The sequence below is a fragment of the Equus asinus genome, chromosome 21 (genome assembly GCF_041296235.1).
Source record: "Equus asinus isolate D_3611 breed Donkey chromosome 21, EquAss-T2T_v2, whole genome shotgun sequence".
NCBI classification, from domain to species: Eukaryota; Metazoa; Chordata; class Mammalia; order Perissodactyla; family Equidae; genus Equus; species Equus asinus.
In genome coordinates, this window is record NC_091810.1 from 78,304,912 (window position 1) to 78,327,511 (window position 22,600).

Genomic DNA, 22,600 nt, shown 5'->3' on the forward strand with positions numbered 1-22,600 from the left:
TATGAACTCATTGTTTTTATTTCCTCTTCAATTAATGTGACCACAGGGTGGCAAAAGATAAGAAACTACCTTCAGAAATATCACTTCTGTATAGCTGCAAACATTTAATTAACTCTTACTCGGTTAAAGAAGGAATAATGATCTGATTTTTTGTTGTTCTTCCCTTTCCTCTTCTTTGTAGATTGTGAAATTGGACAGATAGATCTTGTCTTCCTCATGGATGGTTCAAATAGCATTCATCCAGATGACTTCAAGAAGATGAAGGCATTCTTGGCATCCGTTGTTCAAGACTTTGATGTCACTGTCAACAGAGTGCGTATAGGAGCGGCCCAATTTAGCCATAACTACCAGCCAGAGTTTCCACTGGGAACTTTCATAGGCAAAGAGGAGATATCATTTCAGATTGAAAAGATCCAGCAGATCTTCGGATATACCCACATTGGTGCTGCACTCCGGCGGGTGGGGCATTACTTCCGACCAGACATGGGCAGCCGGATAAATGCAGGTACCCCACAGGTGTTACTGGTTCTCACAGATGGCCAGTCCCAAGATGAGGTGGCTCAGGCTGCTGAGGACCTGAGACGCAAAGGGATCAACATTTACTCCGTGGGCATCGGGGATGTGGATGACCAGCAGCTCATTCAGATCACTGGGACGGCAGATAAAAAACTGACGGTTCATGACTTCGATGAACTGAGAAAGGTCAAGAAGAGGATAGTTCGCAACATCTGTACCACAGGGGGAGAGAGCAGTAAGTATTTCATGTGCCCTTCAGCTGCCATTTTACACTTTTGTTTCAAAGGGAGATTGCGGTCTATTAAAATTCCTTAGTATTCTCATTAAGATGTGTTTTTACTAAAAATGCTAAGTATTTTTATGAGATGAATTGCTGTTAATCCAGGATTCCAACATCTATCTTTCCCTGTCTTACTGACATTTTCTTCAAGCTCTGTTTACATCCCCTGGGGCTGGTGAAGAATTTAGATTTATGCCTCTGGCTTTCAGCTTGAACTTTTCACAGTTATCAAGTAATTTTTGTGACTTAGGGATTGAGAAATAGGACATCTGAGAGCTTATCTCTCTTTTCTCCCTGTCTCCTGGGAGCGCATGCCCCCTTTGTGAATGGAAATGCCTCGAGTTGAGAAGGTGTGTGAAAAAGGCCACTGTTTACAATCAGGTTGGTTTCAGAGGTTAGAGAACACGCCTCAAAGAAATAAACTATTTGCCAATTTTTGTTGCCTGGCAATGGGCCTGTCTAGTGCTGCATATTGGTATGTAAGGAACATCCCTGGAGGTTTATATCTTTATTATGAAACTTTACTGCAGAAATTAGTAAATGGCTTCTTACAAATTAGCACCTTTTGACATTTTTCCAGCAGGTGGAAGGGAAGGTCTTGAAGGAGGGATAACTTTTTGTATTTTTATAAAGGTTCCTGACAGGTTGGCTGTGATTCTGTATAACTATCCACAGTAAACGTTAACCCTGTATTTCCACCAGGGAGAGGCAAGCTGCATGGTTACTAAGAGGCAGCTCTGGAGCCAGGCAACCTGGCTACAAATCCTCGCTTGGTGGCCATTTTTTCTTGGACAAGTTGCTTAACTTTTCTAAGTTTAATTTCCTCTTCTGTAAAATGTGAATGCTAGCAGCACCTAGTTCAAAAGATCATTGTGAGGATTAAATGAGAAAATGGATATTTAAACTTTCCTTTGAATAAGCATGACACCTGGCATGTAATTATAAAGTCACTTCATTTTCGTCTTCCACTGAACCATTAAATTTATTCATGGGGGCCGGCTATCCCCTTGCCCTTAGCCACCTTCAGGAAATAAGTGAACTTTTTTTGGTGATTAATGTGTCCATCCAATGTAACTATTAAAACTTCAAACCTCATTCAGTGTTACTCTGCTTTCCCAGCCTGCCACAGGCTGCTCACCTGCCACAGAGAAGAGGCCACACGTGGTTGGCGTTTTACTCATTGTTTCCCACTTCTCACTTCTACTCTCTCCTCCCAGGCCCTGCCCCCTTCTTGCTAACGATGGTTTCTGGCCTCGCCAGAATCGGCTGGGGAAGGGAAAAGAGCTAAAGAGGTACAGGAAAGTTCTTACTTGATGGTGCTTGTCAGGAATTGATTTTCTCTGACGATAGCCCATGTCTAAAGCTGGGTCCATTCATGGGTCCTTCAAAGGCTTCCCCTGCTTCCTCCCACCATCTCCACCCGCCCGAAGCACATTTGTTGGGGGATCTCTCAACCATTGTTCCCTTGAGAAAGGTAAGTATGTCCTCAATTCCAGATGTCCCCTTATGCCTTCTGCAGCCTCTGGACATCTGGTGTTGCCTCCAGCTTTATTCTGCCGTCTCTTTGCCCCTCCAGGTAGCCTTCTTGGACAGGAGATCAGAAGAACCCACAACAGCTCTTTCTTATGAGTAGCCATATCAGCCCCATGGGAAACAATAACATGTCAATTGACCCAATAAACAGTGGAAGTTATGGCCCCCCAGTGTGGCCACCTCTCCTTTGCAGAGAGTGCAGCTTGCCATCCTGTGTCTTATTCCTTAGAATTCCTAGGCTTGGGTCATCTCCAAGTCATCTCTTTAAAGCTCTTCTTGCCTGGCTTAAAGAGGAAATTGCCACCTCTCCTTGTATGTGTGTGTATGTGTGCACATGGTGGGAGAGCTCACAGCACATAAACCATTCTCTCCAAAATGCTCTTCTAAACTCTGGGCTCAAACCTGTTATAAGACCCGATGTGCAGGCTGAAGTTTAAGAATCCTATAATTGATTGGGGACTACTGTCTTTATAAATCCCGCTTCAAGATCTCCTCATGTTTTGGAATGTGTCCGGTGAGCTCAGCCAAAGCTTCCACATTAATTTCCTATTTCACATGAAATACCCATTTCCAATTATTAGGGAAAAATTATTTTGGAACCATCTAGTCTCTGCTTGAGAGAGTGAAAGAAAACCACGTGGAAAGTGAAAACCAGGAGTATGCACTCCAAGTAGGGAGTGAGTTATCTTTAAAGGAAAGAGCCATGAATGTAAAAATAAATAAGTAAATCAGGCAAGTACGCTGTAGTGAGATAAACTCGAAGTCGTTACTGCAGCAAGCAAGAATGTGAGGCCTTTGTAGCCAAGCCGTGGGCTGAGGACAGATGAGGCTGGAATGAACACTGATAAACCTTCAAAGGCCTGTGCAGATATATTAGAGGATGCAAGTTCTTCTTAAACTCTGAACCCCCAAGTCAAAGAAATCAGACAATAGCTTGGTGGGGTTCAAATAAAACCAGACTTAGAGCCTCAACATCAAGCTTTGTTTCTTATTAAAATATGCATCACTTTGGAGAAGTCACTATCCTTTCTTCGTTTTCCCATTTGTAAAGTTGCGTCATCTCTGAGTTTCTCTGATTCTACATTATGACTCAACATGTGTGAAAGGAAGGTCAGCTGTGTGGAGATACGAAGGAAGTGACTAAGAATACTTCTTGAGCATCTATGAAGGGTCGAGCCTGGTACTCTAAGCATTTTAAATGTGTTATCTCATTAAATTCTTCCCAAATCCTGTGTGGTTTGTATTTTTATTCCCATTTATAAATGAGGAAACTGGGGCTCAAAAGAATATTGATAACCTGGCCCAGATGATACAGGAAGTGACAGAATCTTGAAACCAAAGTCTGTCTGACTCCAACCCATTTATTGGTTAAATCATGCTGCCTATTTTAGGATGCCTATTTAGCATGTCTAGGTTATCTGATGCTGATGTTATAAAGAGCTAGTGTCTAAGTGTTGTGCTTCATGAATTAATAGCTGGGACTTAGTAAGAAATCATGGGTTTGTATCTTGACATTGTTCCCGCGGCTGCTGCTCCCTGTGGAAACCACTTGCTGCTAAGCTAGCACTGCCCACGTCACAAGCTGGTGGCAGAACTAGTAACCTATCACACTGGCTACCCAGGAAGTGGTCAAATAAGGTAGTTCAGCGTATGGACTCCAGACAAGCTTGGGTCTGAATCTCCAATGTGAGATCCACAGTAATAAGGGTGAGACCTCAGGCCAGTTGCTCTAAGACAGTGTCTCTTCTGCAAAATGAATATTAGAAAAGTTTCTCCTTATTCTGTTTCCTGAAGACATGTGAGCTAATGAATAGACAGCGTGCGGTAAACGTTCAATGAGTATTAGTTCCCATCATAGAGTGTTGCAGAGGGCACCTTGAGGCATCTTATAGATGCAAATGTATGCAGTGATGGGATCAGTTCACAGGAGGACAATTTACCAAGTTCTTTGGCTTAGGAACTTAAATATTTTAACAACGTTTCAGAGATATGTTCAACTTTAATGTGTCCACATACACCAAATTCCTCTAAGTAACTAAACTGCAAAGTCTTTCTTACCTCATTTATGCTTGTTTTCCTGGTTTTTCTTTGAGCCTGGCTACTCCGAGCACCTAGAGGAGACTTCAGGCGGTTTTCAGGATAGGGAAGTCCTGCCTTTTTTGGCATGGAGCTATGATTAGAGAGCAAAAGAATGAAGAGCACCTCTCATCTTATGCATCATCACGGATAGATGAATCAAAAAGGAGAGGAGGCAAAAGCACAGTCTGGTTAGGACGAAGTAAGAGAGACCCTCAGGATTTGATTTAAGGAATGTGAGAAATATAAGGGGAAAAAATGGATGGTCATTTTCAGCTTTTCTTGACAAGGATCTCTGTATGTTCCTGTCTCAACCAGGTTCTCTAGAAAATAGAGCTCAAAACAAAGTTTATGTGCTAATACTTTAGGGGGAGTACAATCCCAGGGAAGCAAGGGTGGGTGGAAGGGAAGCCATACAGGAAAGAAGGGAAAGTAAATATGAGACGGTATGTTACCAAGCTAGCTACAGCTCCTTGAGAAGACATAACCAGTACGTTGGTCAGGCAGAACCTTACCAAGGAAGCCATATAGAACCACTGTATAGACCAGTCCGTCGGGGAAATACACAAGGGGATTAATCTTCTGATTCCTTCTCAACTACTGCCTCTCATTGGTCAGAGTTGGCCACGTGGAGAGTTAACTCTCCCACCCTATTGCATCATGTTATTCAGCCCTTTAGGGGAAACCAGATACAGGACCCATAGTGCAATGTATCTGAGGCTGGAAGTAGTGGAAGGAGCTGGAACTCCCATGAGTTCAGTTGGGTTGGACGTGGGCACAAGAGTCATTGTGACCCCACTGCAGTGAGCATGATAGAGGCTATGTCAAAGCCTGGTCCACCCCACCACAGCGTTGGGAGACCAGACAATGGTGGCAGCTGAAGCTGTCCACTGGACAAATGTCTAGGTCCTGGAGGAGGGGGGCGGGGAGGGGGCGGGAGGATCCAAGTAAATCCAGGAGGTATATAAACTAGGTTTCTTATGGTATCTAACTATATTTTCTAGATCATTCTTTCTCTTTTTTCATCTAAGATACCCCTTCTTTCAAAGACCCCAAACAATTTTCTCTTCTATCCCAGCTAATAACTGCCGACAGCCTGACATTCCTCTTTGAAGTATTTTCTCAAGAAATCTGTCTTCCAATCCTATTAATATACCCTACCTTCTTGCCTTCTTGACAGTATTTGTTGATACTAAGGATCTGCCATCATCAACTCCAGTTAAGGACTTTCTTTCTAAGTCAGATAATTAAAATCATCTTTTGGGCCTGGCAGGGAACCATGAGACTCTGTCTAGTCCAATCCACTCTTTTCTGTTCTTTTGTATTTTTATCTTGAAATGTACAATCTCCTTATTTTTATAGACAAGAAAATTAATGCCCAGAGAGGTTAAGAGGTTTGCCAGAAGTTATTTAGCAGCCGCAGTGTCATGACTGCTGCGTGACTAACACCAAACTCTATGCCTCCCCCTCCAGGCTTCCCGACTGCTGTTTGCGAGGACTGGGCAGAGGCTCAGAACACTAGTTTGACTTCTTTTTCTCACCCTCTATTGTTCATTATTTCTCTTTGGAAATCCAAGTTATTCATATTTTCTTGTTTAATCATTCATCATTTCTCTTTGGAAATCTGATTGTAGCTTTCTCCCCAGCTCAATTCCAAAGCTATCCCTGCTTCTCGTTAACTTTGAAGGGCTCCTGATTGCAGGGCAGCTGTCTCTGTAGGGTTAGCAAGGCCATCACGTGAGAGCCGCTTGGTTAATATGGCCTCGTCTTTCTAATTGTACCTAGACACGTGGCTGTGAACTCCGGACTTGTTCCCCATATTCCATTCCTTTGATCAGATTATTAGGGAATCATTTGTCAATTGGCAGTAGTTAAATAAACACAGGGAACTTATTTCCTAGAGTTTTTGCTTTCAGTAGTCTAGACAAAAAGGTAAAATACTCGATTTTTATAGGACACAGTTTCCAGGATCACTCAGTGTCATTTTAGCATTTCTGCCAGTGGTTGTTTTTTCACAAGAGATTGTTTTCCTTAAAGGCAGTAACGTATTTTGGTTACTGAATGGTTTTCTGTTTAGGGGTTAAAAGAATATTCATCCAAGAATGAAACTTTCCATCTCAAGATAGAAATGAAAGGATGTAGGTTCAAGAAGAATTTTGGAAAGGACATATTCTGATGCTTCCTTCTGACTAATTTCTGTCTCTTCATTACACTTTCTTAATATAAGAGAAGAGATTTTCCAATAAAGTAAATATGGTAAAATAAGACCCACCTTTTCAGATTTTTTGATAACCTTGATTTACCTTGAATCTCCTGGTGAAAACTGATTATCAAATAAGTCTCTTTTTTCTCTTACCCAACTCTTTTCTCATTAAAAATGAATCAAGATATTGGCCCTTATTTTGAGAATCAAAACTGACATTTTGCTCTCAAAGACTTGCAATGTCCAACTGATCAGTGTCTCTTGAGGTAGTGTAAGCGGCCACACAACAAATATGTGAAAAACTGCTTATCTAAACAAAGTAAATTAAAAATAAACTTTCCTCCCCCTTATTTTACCAAGCAAGCAATATGTATTGAATTTGCTAGAAAATGTCGAAGTTTTTAGCCAACCTAAAATTTCTTGAAAGAACAGTGTATATGTCACATGACTTTGTCCTTCTCTAATTATCTGCTGTTTAGGAGGCTCAGCTTAAAATATCAAGCCCCTTCTAGTCTCTCCAATGCTTAAATGTCCCTGGAGTTAATAAGGATAAGAATGAAGCGCTTTAAATGCAAATAACTCTTAGTATTTCTTGAACCCCCAAATGGCAGTGGCTTTGGCTTCTGCGGGGCTGAGCTCTGAAGGCAGCGCCATCTTTGACAAGGTTGAATATGGGTAATTTGGTGCCCAGTTTCTTCACTTGTAGGACTTAAATCAAGTAAGATCTCAAAGGATCTCCTGAATTTTTTATTTTTCTTCTCACTTTTTCTTTTCTGAATGGATGTTAGAAGAGAAAAGAGGAATTAGAGATTCTTTCTACAAAGATAAATCATCAAAACCCTTCCTTTAGATAAGGCTTTTGTGATTTATTTTTTTCTAAATGACTTTCTCCATTCAAATGTTTTTATATTTCCCTTATAATTATTATAATTTAATGTTTGTTGAATGACTGAAACTGATTAAGTAGTATGATATGAATTTCCTATTTTAGACTATTAACATTTCCACAATATATTTTAGGGATGTTTAAATGATTCTACATGGCTTTTCCCATGGCCACAATAAAATCTGTCAGAACTTTAATTGTTATAAAATCATCTAAACTTTATACCAACTAAAAATAGAATAATACTATACGCTTATAATTTTATTGGTTATAAAAGAGTGGTTCTTAGCATCTTCCATTCTTTGCTCATGCTCTTCCTTATTTCCCAACTTATAACTGAAATAGAAATAAGAATTTCAAGTCCCTTGATTCAGACTTAGAATCCAAGTCAAATAAAGGTATTTGTTAATCTAATAAAATATGCTTTTCCCTTGAATCCTAGATTGTTTTGTGGACGTTGTAGTGGGATTTGACATCGCAACTCAGAAGAGTGGGCAGACTTTTCTTGAAGGTCAGTCTTGGATGGAAACTTACCTTCAACACATCTTACGTGCCATCAGCTCCCTCAATGGGGTAAGCTGTGAGGTGGGCACAGAGACTCAGGTTAGTGTGGCTTTTCAAGTGACCAATGCTATGGAAAAATATTCCCCCAAGTTTGAGATCTATAGTGAAAACATACTGAACAGCTTGAAGGATATAACGGTTAAAGGACCATCTCTTCTCAACGTCAACCTCTTGAGTTCTCTGTGGGACGCATTTCAGAATAAATCGGCCGCTCGAGGAAAGGTAACTTAATTTTATTTTATTTGTTGGTCTATAGTTGCAATGACCTTCTTTTTACTCATTTTTCTTTTTTGAACACTTTCCTAGGTGGTTCTCTTGTTTTCAGATGGATTGGATGATGATATTGAAAAACTCGAACAAAAATCTGATGAACTTAGAAAAGAAGGTACTGAGCATGGGGGATGAGTAGGAAAAGAGTGTTTATTAATTTTATAATCTCAGAATTCAATTCTGGCTCTTTAAGTTTCCAGGCACTCAAATAACCCTGAATTCGCCAACCTCTCCACTTTGTATGCACTTGACAGAGCAAATGAGCTCTCAGAACATTTTGGCATCTACTTTTTTTCTCACGCCCTGTGTGTATGAAACAGTACTGAATACAACGTCCTATTCTTTCTATCATATTACTGTATTTCTTCTTTCTAAGCTTTCCCGGAGAATGTGCCTGTCTCCCCAGCCTGCGTTATCTAATCTTGCTACTTCTTCAGTGCCAGCAGGAGCAAACTGTGTTATTTCTCCTTGACCAAGAAATAGGAGAGTTGGATTATTCTCTTCTAACACTCAGAATTTCCAGAGTTGCAAGCAAACTTGTTGGACAAGTTTACTCATGTTTTGGGACTCTCTAATCAGTTCCTTCCTTCAGACCACAGATGGACCAACCATGGTGTTGATGAGTTTTTAAAGCTCTGGCACCAGGCTTTTGGCTTCAGGAACTAACGCCCTGTCTGACTTATTGTCAGTTCTTACTAAAATATGAATCAGTGGAAGAAAAATGCAACCACATGTTCTGGTTTGACTAAGAATAGAAATACTTCCCTGTAAGTGAATGTTATTGGTGCCCCACCCGGACCCCCTTTTCCAGTCAGCTTCCCCCATGCTCCAGGTGCTGTGAGTGTTGACTGCTAATAACTCACAGGTTCCCGTCTCTCTGGGGAATTTCCCTTGGCCAATGGAATCTGCCTCACCTGGAAGGTTACTCCCTACCCCACCCCTGGGCAGCAGGTAGAGTACAAATAGTTGAATCTTTGCCTCAAAGTGGCACCAGTTCTGTGGTTTAATTTATGCTCCAGAGTTCCTCATGGGGTCAGGCTGAAGCTAACCTCCAACTGAAACACCGTCTTGCTCAGCTCCTGCCCCCGCCCTGTGCTGCTTCCCTCACTCCCTTTCTTCTGAGAGTGCTTCCTCAATAAATTGTGCTCATCCACATCGCTCTCGAAGTCTCTGCTTCTAGGGAACCTGCCATAAATATCTGCCTCCCAGGTTACCTATCAGAGGCTAACTGGATTTTGGCTTTTCTGTTTGGTTCTCTCTCCTCAATCTTAAACAAATTACAAAGTTCACTGGATTTACAGCTGGAAAGCAAGGATTTCTATTTTGCCTTTTATTTACTAAAGCTGCTTTCTCTTTATTCTATGAAGTCTTGGCCTTTTTTAATGATCCATAGTGTAGAGATTAGTGCAGACTGAGAACAAGACCCTAGACTGTTTAGTTTGGGTGGGTAGGAGTTTTTTGATTTCAGCTTTGCTTTTGTAGGGCAAAGATGTATCTCTTGCAGACAACATTAGAGTTTTCTCCAGGAAGTTTCTCTTGGAACACCCAGATTTCTAAGACCAGTCCTCTTTCTTCCACCTACCAAAGGAAAACTAGTAAATGAGTTTCAATTTCAGAAGCTTGATTTCGAATATCCTCAGAAATTCAAAATCTTTGAATGAAAGAGATAAAGGAATGATGACCATAATGTTCTTTGCAAAGTATCAAATGGCTCTCAATATGGACGAGGAGAACCTCTAGCTCTGGATTCCCATATTTAAACATATACGATTTCAGGTGTTGCTGGGCCGTGTGATCTGTTCACCTAGGAGAGCCTCCCCAACTTGAGGCCAGATGTCTATATATATAAACTGTGCAATCACCACAGAACAACAAGAGACCGGGAGAAACGGATCCACAGTGGTCGACGTTGCCTTATAATTAATCCCTGTGCATTGGGGTTTGGATTGGTTTCTTAATTTTTTTAAATCTAATATTCTAGAGTCTACCCAGTGATTCTTTATTCTCCCAATTTTTGAAATCTTTTCTTCCTTAATTTTTAGGAATTTAAGACACTGTGTTTAAGATCATATGACTCATTTATTGGATAATTCTGAAAGGAACAGGACTGGAGGCCCCCATCCTGAGAAAAGCAGTTATAAATAATAGTTGTATGCATATTTCTTTCAAATCAACAATCCCATGGTTCTCATAACTCTTACATTTTTACACTTCCTGGAACTTTTAAGAAAAATCAGATGTGAGATTTTTTTCCCTTAGAAATAAGCCTATACTAACGACCCATTAGCTTGCCTTCTCTTGATCATTAAACTCCAGTTGATGGGCTCCACATTCCTCATTGCCTATCCCAGCCCACTCCACCATCCATTTCCTCCCCCTCCTTCTAATTCTTAGAAGACTGACTAACTGTCCTGGTTTCCCTGAGACAAGCCAGAGGCTGTCAGCACTAAAACCAAGAAAGTCCAGGCAAACAAGGGTGAGCTGGTCACCCGATTCTTTGCTGTTTCTTCCTTTATTCCACTTCAGCCAACCATTCTGTTCTCCTCTCCTAGAACCCAAGCCTCCCCTATGTCCCTGGAACTTTATTCTCTTCATTGTCCTCTTCCTCTCATTCAAAATCATTCATTCAAAATCATATATAAACTTGTATAAGAAGGCATTCTTCATTCAGCCAAGTCCTTGAACATTTCTTTATCTGTTCTAGGTCGTTGGTTTCCAAGTCCCATCCAAAGAATTCTTCACTCATCTGTAATAAAATGAGAAAACATGCCAGTGCAGTCAGGTTTCATAAAGCCAGATTTATTCCATGTCCTTAGTACATTTTTGTTATTAAAATGTCCTTTGAGTGTAGGCTTTGGAATCGGGCTGTCTTGATGAAAACCTAAAAATGTCACTTGAGCCAGTCATTTAACCTCTCCAAGCCTCAGTTTGCTTGTCTGTAAAATAGAGCTACAATTGCACATTCCTATACGGTTGTATTTGTATCTTATGAATAAGATAACGCAAGCAAAACACTTAACCAACTTCCAGGCACATAGTAACTATTAATAAATGAGAGCACAGTTGTTGCTATGGTTACCTCTACCATAACGATTGCCAGATTTATTCCTGCCATCGTTTAATGTTCTTGCTTTGCAAAATAAGTCAACCCTCTATTAGTCACTAAAAGTTTTCTTTGAAATATTCTGATCTATAAAAATCCCAAAGCCTATGAGCCACAGCTCTGGATGAATCTGTGTCATTTGTTTCCAATTGCCTGACAAGAGCTCTCTTTCTGTCTTTTGCCACCTATAAGTCCAACTGGGCTGTCAATTCTTTTTTTCTCCTGAGCAAAATTCGCCATGAGCTAATGTCTATTGCCAATCTTCTTCTTTGTGCTTGAGGAAGATTCACCCTGAGCTAACATCTGTGCCAGTCTTCCTCTACATGGCTGCGGATGAGTTGCGTAGGTCTCCACCCAGGAACCGAACCTGGGTCACCGAAGTGGAGCATGCCAAACTTAACCAGTAGGCCACAGGGCCGACCCCTGGATTGTCAATTCTTTGTGAGGTCATTTAGAGCTGTGCTTCTCAAACTTTAATGTGTGTGCAGATCACCTGGGGGTTTTATTAAAATACAGATTCTTATTCCATAGGTCTGGGATGGGAACTGAGATTCTGTATTTCTGATAAACTTCCAGGTGATGCCAGTGTTGCTGCTCCAAGGATCCCCCTTTGAGTGGCAAAAACTTGCTTTCTTAATCTATGAATTCCTGTGTACTCTAGCATGCTCTGTGGACCTTCTTAAACTCACTGTCTCACTTCAGATCATCAGGGAACTGGAAGTTCTATTATAATTTCCCCAGTCTCCAATTTAATTAGTTTTGAAAAAGGTAATTCTTTTTGTTCTCTGATTATAGTCTTGTCAGTTGTCAGTTTTGCATTGTTCGGTTGGGGGAAGTGGACAATAAAATGAGTGTTTCTCTTGCAACTGTTTTCTTAGAATGACAATTTAAATACAGATGCAAAAATATTAAAATAATCAAACCCATCTCACCTGGAGAATTTTAAACTGTGTTGGGTAGGCCTGAATGCCCTTATAACTGTTGCTCTGGATGGAGCCCCTGACTCGGGTGACCTGGCTGATCTTCTCTACATTGAATTTGGGAAAGGATTTGAGTACAGGACCCAGCTCAGTATTGGAATGAGGGATCTTGGGAGCCGACTGTCAAAGCATCTGGTAAGTTATTGAGAAAAGGCTGTTGAGTTTAAATGTTCTATTTGTTTTGTATATAGGTGTAATACCTATGCTTATGAATTTGATCTAATCTGTTTGCGAGCAAAGAAAGCCTTTTCTGAATTTAGTGAACAGCATAAATAGGGGCATGTTTTGAAAAAAATGTAATATAGTAGAGATATGTCAACACATATTTAACTTATATACTTGGCAAAAAAAGAAGAAGGAAGGAGAATTTAAAAAGCACCTACAATCCTGCCTGAATTGCAGTCGATGAACATTAAGTGCCAAAGAAAATCTGAGATCTAAGGGTAAATTGGCTGCTCCCTCAGCCAGCCAGTTTTCACATCCCTTGCGGATCCTACGTGTCACAGCTCACCACACTGAGTATGATTCTAGTGTTTAAGATATGTATTTTCCCTGCAACATGACCTGTAAATGAGAGCCAATTAAGTTTAGAGTTCAATTAAAGAAACAGCAATCCATTCCAGTGTTGGAAGAAAAACCAGTGACGTGACAATGGACCTCATATGTCGTACTTTATGAGCAACCAAAAGATTTTTAAAGGTTGTCTTGACCAACTGAGATTTTCGCCTCATGATGTATTTTTAGAACCTAACACCTGTATGACACGCATCTCAATCATATTTCCTTCAGAAATATACCAGAATTCAAACTAGAGTGGTGAAGTGTTACCATGTTATGTGGCACTACTTTCACCGTAATAAATGGCTAATAATTGGTAATTTGCTTATAATTTATAAAAATCTATAATCAGCATATCAGGACACTTTCCAATAAAGTGCTAGCTCCTGCTATTTTCTACCTGTAGAATTTTTATATAAATAGATGTTTGAACACAGTTTGTTCAGTGTAGTAATTACGTAAAAATAATTACTTAAAGAATATGGAAGTTGTTGGAGTTCCTTTCTCTGTGGGAAGACAGTATCTGTTTTACAAAGTATATTTTTCTCTATCTACTACTGTTTGAAATCTGTATTGGTAATTTGTGGAGGGAGGAAGTTAACCTTCAGAACAAGCTTGTAAGTTTTTAGATATCATGTAAATGCAACAGTATATAAGAAAAATCTAATTTTAGAAATAGATCAATTTTAATGTTAATAATAAAAGATTTGATGCTGTAGGTTTTTGGTGATCCAAAGAAAATTAATATTATCTAAAATGAAATCACAGAATTCAATTTGTTTTTACTATTTGGTTTTCACACATTTCAAGTTTTATTGGTTTTTCTGAGATTTTCAGAAAAAAGGAGAATTTTTTAATGTCAGAAAAGAAACATTATATAAGAAGAAACGACTAATGAGGGGAAATTGCTAAATGGAGACTCGTTTTTCATTACACTGGAATTTTGATGGGAAACTTCTCAACATAAAGATTGATTCTACCCCACTAAGGCAAAGCATGGCATTTACTGCAAACAAAATTTTCCTAAAAACGAATTTTGCAGGTTAATTGTAAAAATACAGTGGCATATGTCAGTTATTCAGGGGATGAGTAACTAGGTCCAGGATGAATTTCACTCACATTTTTTAATATGTAATATGGTTTTTTGGCCAGAGAATAAAGAAGAATATTCTCACCATGCTGCCACTCTCTACAGCAACTGCTTCTGAAATGTTGAACATGTAATTGGTGTTTTTGAAATCCTGTCACATGCAAAGTCTTCTGGAAGTGTTTACGACCAGACTTGGTTCCAAGTAGTGTGACATTGGGCGCTGTCTAAAATCTCTAGCACACAAAGATTTCACAAGACAGGAAAAGGAGAAAACAGCATGCGTGCATTTTACTGAACAAAATGTTGGGGGCAGAATTATATAGGGTAATCAAAAACACCGTGGTCAATTCGGGGACAGGGTGGGAACAGGAAATCACATTAATAAATTAGTATGCAATGAGTTGGATGGCTAAACTGATACCGTTTTGAGAACACAAAAACATCTTTGAGTTAATTCCGAATTCCTCATATGTAGAGAATGCATTTCACAGAAGGAAAGATGGAAGCTAAAGAATGTCTCATGCATTCTCTCTAGAGCAGTCATGGTGTGGGTGAACAGGCTTCTGAAACTGTGGTAGACATCTGAATCACACCATTGAGCTTGTGTGTGTGATTTGGGAAGCAATGCCACCAAATGCAACGTATTTCCTACCCTCCCCTGCAAGGTCAATGTTGCTGAAAGGACGTGCTGCTGTTTATTCTGCAAGTGCATTGGAGGAGATGGCGCAATGGGAGATCCTGGACCACCAGGGAAAAAGGTGATTTTAGTTAAGATCTATGGCTCACTTTATTTGACTGTAGAGGTCTTTCAGGCATGGGTTTAGGTAGAAATAAGGAGTGATTTTAACTTCTAGGCAGAGCCTCTGAGGAACCATTTATTATGATTTTTATATGTCAAATTAGATAGTCATGGCTTTTCCTTGGCGTTCTAAGTTGGAGTCTTTTTAAAAAAACTTTTTATACAAGTCTCAGGAGAAGTAACTGCTAAGTTTATCCAGGGTTCTAGCAGTGATGACAATGATGCAGAAAAATCAACTGCTCTCTCATGTTGTATAATGAAAACCTCCTGAGTACTAATAAGTCATTTCAATTCCCGTTTTTAATGACTGCAGAGTCGTTTAAATCAAGTAGGGAATACTTTGTGTAGTCTGCTGAAAATTAAGCTACATCAGATCACCTTATCATAGCAAAAGATGTTAAGATGTTTCATTCAGCTTTAGCCAGACCAAAATGCTGCCTCAGATGTACACGTAAAAACAGACCAATTATAAAAATGGTAACCAAGAATAGATTCATATATTTCCTAACCAAAAGAAATTTATGTACCCTTATGTAAAAATATGATTTGGGGCTTTAGGAAGTGTTCAGATAATGTATAAACAGACTGTGAATGTGTTTAATAATGATTTCAGTATTGCTTGTTTACATGTGTATCTGACTTTTGAATAATTTGTAGATAGCACTGTAACTTCCAAATCACCATTGCTGTGTCTCCGAAGAAAAGTTTTTGGACTAATTATTTCCTGAATGCTTCAACTTCATATAAAGAGAATGGTAGATTTTGCTTTTTTTAACAGGGCTCAGAAAGAATAGAAAGAAATCTGTGTGGTCTCTTTTTCCATGTTCAGCCTAAATCCCAAAAAAGATTTTTTTAATGAAAAAAGGATAATTCTAGTTTGTCGGGGAAAATGTAGCTGAGTTCATTTGAACATTTGTCTGGGAAAAAAAAAAAAAAAAAACCCTAGCTCTATATATAACCCCAGAGAGACTTATGGACAATATTATGACTCACATATGCACACATCCTTGAGTTATCTGGATGCCTGGCTCCAAATGCTATTTATTTTTATGTGAATAAATGCAGCCTAGGTTGTGGAGGGAGGACTATTTTTTCCAAACTCTTACTGTTCTACATAAAGTAAAACTGTAAAGTTGAAGAATTTTGCTTGATTACCTCTGGTTTTCGGTGTGTGGCGTACTAATCTGTTCCTCCTTTCCTTATTTCCAGGGATCCCCAGGTTTAAAAGGCAGTGAAGGCTACCTGGGAGAGGAGGGCATTGCTGTAAGTCAAGAGTTTTTTTCGGTTCCGTTTATTCTTAAGAACACACCAACAATATGAAATCTTTTGTGTCAATTCAGAAGGAAGCAAGAAAAGTCAGATTCTAAGGATTTGTGTGCAAAATCTGGGGTCTTTCCTAATCCTCACTGGACTTTGCTTCTGGTAGTCATTAGTGGTTTATTGACCTACTGTCTCCTCTTTGACTATCCACCAACATTGCACAATGAACTCAATGCAGAAGTTATCTTCTTCACCAGGGGAGTCAAATCACTGCCATTTCACCCTTGCTGGTGCATTTTGCACAGGTAAAACAACTCACTACATTGTTTATCAAGGACCTCACTCTTTCTTGCATCCATCCACCTGTCTGTCCAACCTTCTATCACTCCTGCCTTCCTTCTATGCATCCGTTCATGTAATAATTGTATATTAAGCATCTTACCATTTACACATTATTTATCAAAGACCTTACTCATAAATGCACACATCCATTCATTTATTCATTTAACAAATCTATATTAAGGCTTCTTACCATGTGCCAGGAACAGTGCTAGGCCCTAGAAATAAAAAGAAAGAAAGAAAGAAAAGAAAAAACATGGTTCTTAATCTCAAAGGCAAATCAGACAACAGCGATTCCAGTTGTTATATACAAGGATTATACTAGAGGTAAAATGAAGTGCAGTGTGACAGAGTGTGGCAAAAAAAATACCTAACAGCCTCAGGTAACAGCCTTGGTGGCAGCTGGGGCTTGGGAAAGGAAGGCCACCAACAAGGGATAATGCTTGGCCAGACATCTGAAGGACAAACAGAAATTTCTCCAGGCAAAGTTTGTAGAGAAAAACATTCTATTACAGAGAGAATAGTGTGTTTGAGGGTATGTAACTGAGTGAGAGAATTGTGTATTTACAGAAAGGTACATGGTCAACATGGCTGGAACATGGAACAGGACACAGTGAGAGGAGGTTAGATGGCAAGCAAGACCCAGATTATTAGAAGCCTTAAATACTCTGCAGAAGATTTGGATGGTGTCTTCCAGTCGATGGGCAGTCATTGAATGGTGTTAGCAGAGGAGTAAAACTGATGGGGGTATGGGTTTAGAAAGCATGGTCAGGCAATATTATGGATGGTGATAAGGCAGAAGTTACAGGTAGAAGTCTGGCAATGGTAGGTGCAAGACAAAGAAATCCTAATCTTAGTTTGGGGCAATATGAATGGATATGTTAAGGAGGTTCAGTGACATAACTTGGAACCACCTGGGGAGAGAGAAGCTAAGGATGACATCTTTGTTTCCAGTTCACAAGACTGCACATACTGGTGAGGTTACCAAGACAAGGACTGCAGGGGCAGTATTTGGTTTAAGAAAGAAAGAGAGAGGGAAGATGCATTTTGGTCTAGAAATCATGCCTCCTGCTTAGATCATACCTGGAGCATCCTTCTCTGATGTCTTATCAATTCTTAGTTTTCTGTTCCTGGAATATCTCCTAAAATCTTGAGAATGCATTTTAGCTGCCAGTTGTTGGTCTGTCTATTTTATTTAGATGCTACCCCACCCAGGGCAGTATCCCAGTGGGATCCAAAGCAAAGGGCTGTCATCAGAGTAGCTCTGATTTACTTCTGTTCTTAGTTTTTATAGCACACATTCTGGATTGTAAACCACAAGAGGTCACACATATTTTTTCCAATATAAAACTTGTCAAATTTCCAAAACAGATTCCAGATTATGATAGAAAAAGCTGATCTGGGTATGTACTCTTTCCCAGGGAGAAAGAGGAGCCACTGGGCCAGTGGGAGAACAGGGTACGAAGGGATGTTATGGCGCCAAAGGTCCTAAGGTAAGGTCGCGTAAGACATTGTAAAGTCTTCCTAACATCTATTCCACGTTCCCACACTAACCACTCCTATCATTTTTATTTCCAGGGAAACAGGGGACTAAATGGACAGGAGGTATGGTACAAAACATATCCATTTATCTGCCCATCATTATCTGGAAATATTTTTATTTTTGAGATTATTGACCAGTAGATCGTCCAAATGAAGTTTCTGTTGACCTTCTTTTTTTATTGTCAACCATTTCATTTTGTTTATTTCTATCTTTTATTGCAGGCAACATATACTATCTGTTGACAGTTCCTATTACTCAGCAATCCTTGTTTTACCCAGGGCCAGCCTAACAAGGAGGCTGCATATGGAACACAAAATTAGACTTTTTGTTTGGTATCTGACTTCTTTTCACATAAATGTAATGCACTCTATTCTGATCACATCTGTCTTTTCAGGGAGACATTGGGGAAAGTGGAATTGATGGATTAAATGGAGAACAGGTAGAAACTTCTCTTTGTACCATAAAGACCCTTATGAGCTATTGCTCATTAGGAAAATGGGAATTTGAGTTTATTTTCTGTTTCTTAGGGTGACAATGGTCTTGCTGGAGGAAAAGGAGAAAAAGGTGATGAAGGCTCTCAGGTAGGGATTCAATAAAGCGACGACATGAAAACTGCACTGGGAATTAAAGGTGTGACTAACAAAGTAGAACAGCTACCCTCTGTGTGTCAGTCAGCTAGTGCCACAAAATTGCTTTGTGACAAACAATCACATTTAATGATAAACCTCTACTGTGTTTGAGAGGTGCAATTGATCTAAGATGAGCATGGCTGACCTCAGCTCGTGTGTCTGTTGTTGCCTGGGGCTTTGTTCCACATGTCTCTTATCCTCCTCCTGAGACCAGAGAAATGCCTAGCCACGTTGGCTGTGACCTTTTCGTGGCTATGGCAGAAGTACAAGGGAGCAAGTAGAAACACACACAGTCTCTCAAGGCCTCAGCTTGGAACTCTTACAGCAACACTTCCATCTCTTTCCGTTGGCCATATCAAGTCATGACCAAACTCAGCAGTAGGGAATCTCGCCCACTACAGTTGGAAGGCACTGCAGAGTTCCATGGCAAAGGGTGTAGATACAGAGAGGAGTGAAGAATTGGGGCCATTAATGAAACGCAGCTACCACACGAAGAGCAGCAGCAAGGTATTCACAAGAACGGTGCAGGGCAGCACATTAAAGGTGTGTGCCACTCATTCCTGCCTAGAACAGATACCAACAGCAGCCAGACTTCCATCATCTACTTTATTGGTCTTTAGAGTGTGAACAGTTGAGTCAGAACAGTTGAGCTAGAAACCCACTTTCTAGCGGAGGCAGTCACCTTGGAGAGAATGGATAATGCCTCTGAATCTCAGCTGCCTCATTAAAAGAAAGATAATAAACAATACCTGGTTCACAAAGTAGTTGTAAAAACTAAAGAAGATGACAAATGTGTCTGGAACACAGAGTTCACCACTGTGACAAATAATTGAGGTTGCTCTTAAATTATTCGTATGATACCTGAAACCATTCTTTGGTTGTTCCTTTTTCTAGTTTAAGAATAACTTTAGTAGAAAAATATTTAATTATTCAAATCAGGGAGAAGATAAACTCGTTTTTATTAATGTTATTAAAAATTCTTGTCTTGTCCTTCTTCTGATTTATATTAACTATAGGGAAGCCCAGGAAGGAGGGGGATTTCTGGTGACCGTGGAGCAAAGGGCCGGCGGGGAGACCCTGTAAGTACTAGGGCTGTGCGGGCAGTGAACTCCATCAGGGCTTGGTTCCCATCAGCACTTCTGATAGGGAGAGAGACCCCCACTTGAAGGTACCACGGTAGCGATCCTGAGTTTAAATCATCACAGGCACAATTGTTGTCGAATTTTAAAAGCAGATCCCTTGTGCTAGATCCTATTCATATTCAGGGTGAGTATGGGCAGTGAGAAGCCTTGCACATCATTTGTGCTTTTTCTTTTCTTTTTTTGGTGAGTAAGCTTGGCCCTGAGCTAACATCTGTTGCCAATCTTCCTCTTTTTGCTTGAGGACTATTGGCCCTGAGCTAACATCTTTGCCAATCTTCCTCTGCTTTGTATGTGGGACGCCACCATAGCGTGGCTTGATGAGCAGTGTGTGGGTCCATGCCTGAGATCTGGGATCCGAACCCACAAACCAGGCTGCTGACGTGGAGTGCACAAACTTAACCACTACGCCACTGGGCCAGCATGTATTTTTTGAGAACACATATTCAGAATTGTCCTTGTGCTTCAGAGCTGTGAAGGAATCCAGTCCACTTTATTATCTTCCTCTGAGTACCTCAACATATGGACAGAATGGAAGAAACAAAGCCATCTCTTTTTTTGTATGCTCCAAGCATCTTTCTCAGTTGAGAATATTAGCTGCATCTCCTTGAATCCGAGCCAGCTAAGATTATGTTAGGCAAAACTTATGACACAAAGGCGCCTGCTCTCACAGGGACACAATCCAGTTGAGTAGATATGACCCACACCTATGTAGGGCATATGCCAAATCTGATGGAACAGCAGGACTACAGGACTTCCATCACCATGCCCACATGTCAGTCGGTTTCCAAAACTTTGATGAATTATGATTTAGGTTTGTTTTTAAACGTTTATTAAAACTTTTTAAATTGAGATATAATTGATATATAACATTGTGTAAGTTGAAGGTGTACAAGGTGTTGATTTGGTACATTTATGTGTTGCAATGTGATTACCACCATCCCGTTAGCTAACTCCTCTATCACATCACATAATTATCATTTCTTTTTTGTGATGAGAACATTTAAGATCTAGTCTCTTAGCAACTTTGAAGTATTCGATGCAGTACCGTTGTCTATAATCACTATGCTGTCTGTGCATTCGATCTCCAGAACTTACTGTTGAACTGTAACATGTATCAGAAAAGTACACAAATTACAAATGCACAGCTTGATGAATGTAAATACACCTGTGCACTCAGCACCTGGTAAAGGAATAAAACATTGGCCAGTAATAGGGCATCCCAGGAACCCCCTCATGTCCACTCCAGTCACTCCCAACTGTCCCCAAGGTAATCACTATCCTAGGACCATAAATTAGTTTTATCTGTTCTTGAACTTTAAATAAGTGGAATCATATAGGACACACTCCTCTGTTTCTGGCTTCTTTTGCTCAAGTTTATGCTTGTTGAGATTCACCCATTGTCATGGATAACAATAGTTCATTCAATCTCATTGCCATGTAGTATTCCATTGTGTGAACATAACGTCATTTATTTATCCATTCTCCTGTTGATGTTTGGGTTGTCCCTGGTTTTTGCTGTTATAAATAATACTGCTCTGAACATTCTTGTACATGTCTTCTGTGAACTTCTGTACACATTTCTATTGGATCTATATTTTAGGATGTCTGGATAATAACTTGTAACTTCTACCTTCAGCTCAAGTATTTACAGCCAAAAAGTTTTTGTAAAGTTTGTACTAATTTACACTCCCACTAGAATACCAGAGCACTGTAGCACACACCCATAAGAATGGCTAAAACTCATAAAAACTGATAATACCAAGGGCTAAGGAGGTGGGGCAATGGGGACTCTCACAGGACATCGTCTTTAATAACTCCCCCTCCAGTACGCAACGGGTTGATCAGAGAATGAATTTGGTGCAATGTATATTGACAAATGTAAATGTTAGGTATGCACTGAAGGTAATTCTATTTAAAAAGCCGAAGAATTTGCACTTGAAGTAAACATTGTTTACTAAGTGACATCTTCTGATTAATAGTCTGATGACCTGAGAGTTTTCAAACAACTTCAAAGGATCTAATTAGAAACAAAAAACTATCCACAAATAAGGATAACTAAGAAATGGTAGGTCAAATCAAAGACATTTCAGTCATCTGTATATGACGACCAAAAATCCGCTTGGGATATTGCTATAAAATTGCCATTCACTTTAATCAGAATTCCTCCCTAATTTTCTGCGAAATTGTATGATTATGTAATACCTTTAAAAGAATCTGAATAATGTAAAAAGATTTTTATTTTAAAATATTTGTTCTATGACTTCAAGACAGCTGAAAATTCAACCCACTAGAGCTTCTCTGTGACGTGCTGTTTGTCACTGTACTAAGTTTAGATGGTTTTTCAATGCATAACAGTACTTCCCAGCCACTTGGGAATATACATCTCAAATCAAAGACAATTCTCTGTGCTTTTTTTTTTTGAGGAAGATTGGCCCTGAGCTAACATCCGTGACCATCTTCCCCTACTTTATATGTGGGATGCCTCCACAGCATGCCTCTATAAGAGATGCACAGATCTGTGCCAGGGATCGGAACCGGTGAACCCCAGGCCACCAAAATGGAGCGTGCGAATTTAACTGCTCCACCACTGGTCCAGCCCCTTTCTGTACTTTTTACAAGTGGTTTTTGTGGTTCACTATTTCAGGAAAAATTTGGGAGAGCAAGATTGATACAATAGAACACACATATGATCAGACTTTTCATAGGAATGCGTGCAAATGGCACAAATTCCTGAAAATTTATGCTTATTCAGATAGAATTTCTGATCACATGAAAGCTAGTTTGGCTCTTTAGAACTTCCCATTTTGACCTAACTGTATTTTTTAAATC

General features: G+C 39.8%; 1 protein-coding gene across 3 annotated transcripts in view; it reads left to right on the plus strand.

Moving 5' to 3' along the window:
* The window catches only part of COL6A6 (collagen type VI alpha 6 chain), a 163,790-nt gene that overhangs the window by 50,723 nt on the left and 90,467 nt on the right, over positions 1-22,600 (plus strand). For all 3 annotated transcript variants that reach the window (XM_014859452.3, XM_044754109.2, XM_070493145.1), the window contains exons 8-18: positions 182-751; positions 7,937-8,280; positions 8,365-8,443; positions 12,392-12,546; positions 14,725-14,817; positions 16,068-16,121; positions 17,879-17,950; positions 18,036-18,062; positions 18,395-18,439; positions 18,528-18,581; positions 19,646-19,708. In XM_014859452.3, coding sequence (XP_014714938.3) covers positions 182-751; positions 7,937-8,280; positions 8,365-8,443; positions 12,392-12,546; positions 14,725-14,817; positions 16,068-16,121; positions 17,879-17,950; positions 18,036-18,062; positions 18,395-18,439; positions 18,528-18,581; positions 19,646-19,708 — 1,556 coding nt within the window. The remainder of the gene's footprint in view (positions 1-181; positions 752-7,936; positions 8,281-8,364; positions 8,444-12,391; positions 12,547-14,724; positions 14,818-16,067; positions 16,122-17,878; positions 17,951-18,035; positions 18,063-18,394; positions 18,440-18,527; positions 18,582-19,645; positions 19,709-22,600) is intronic.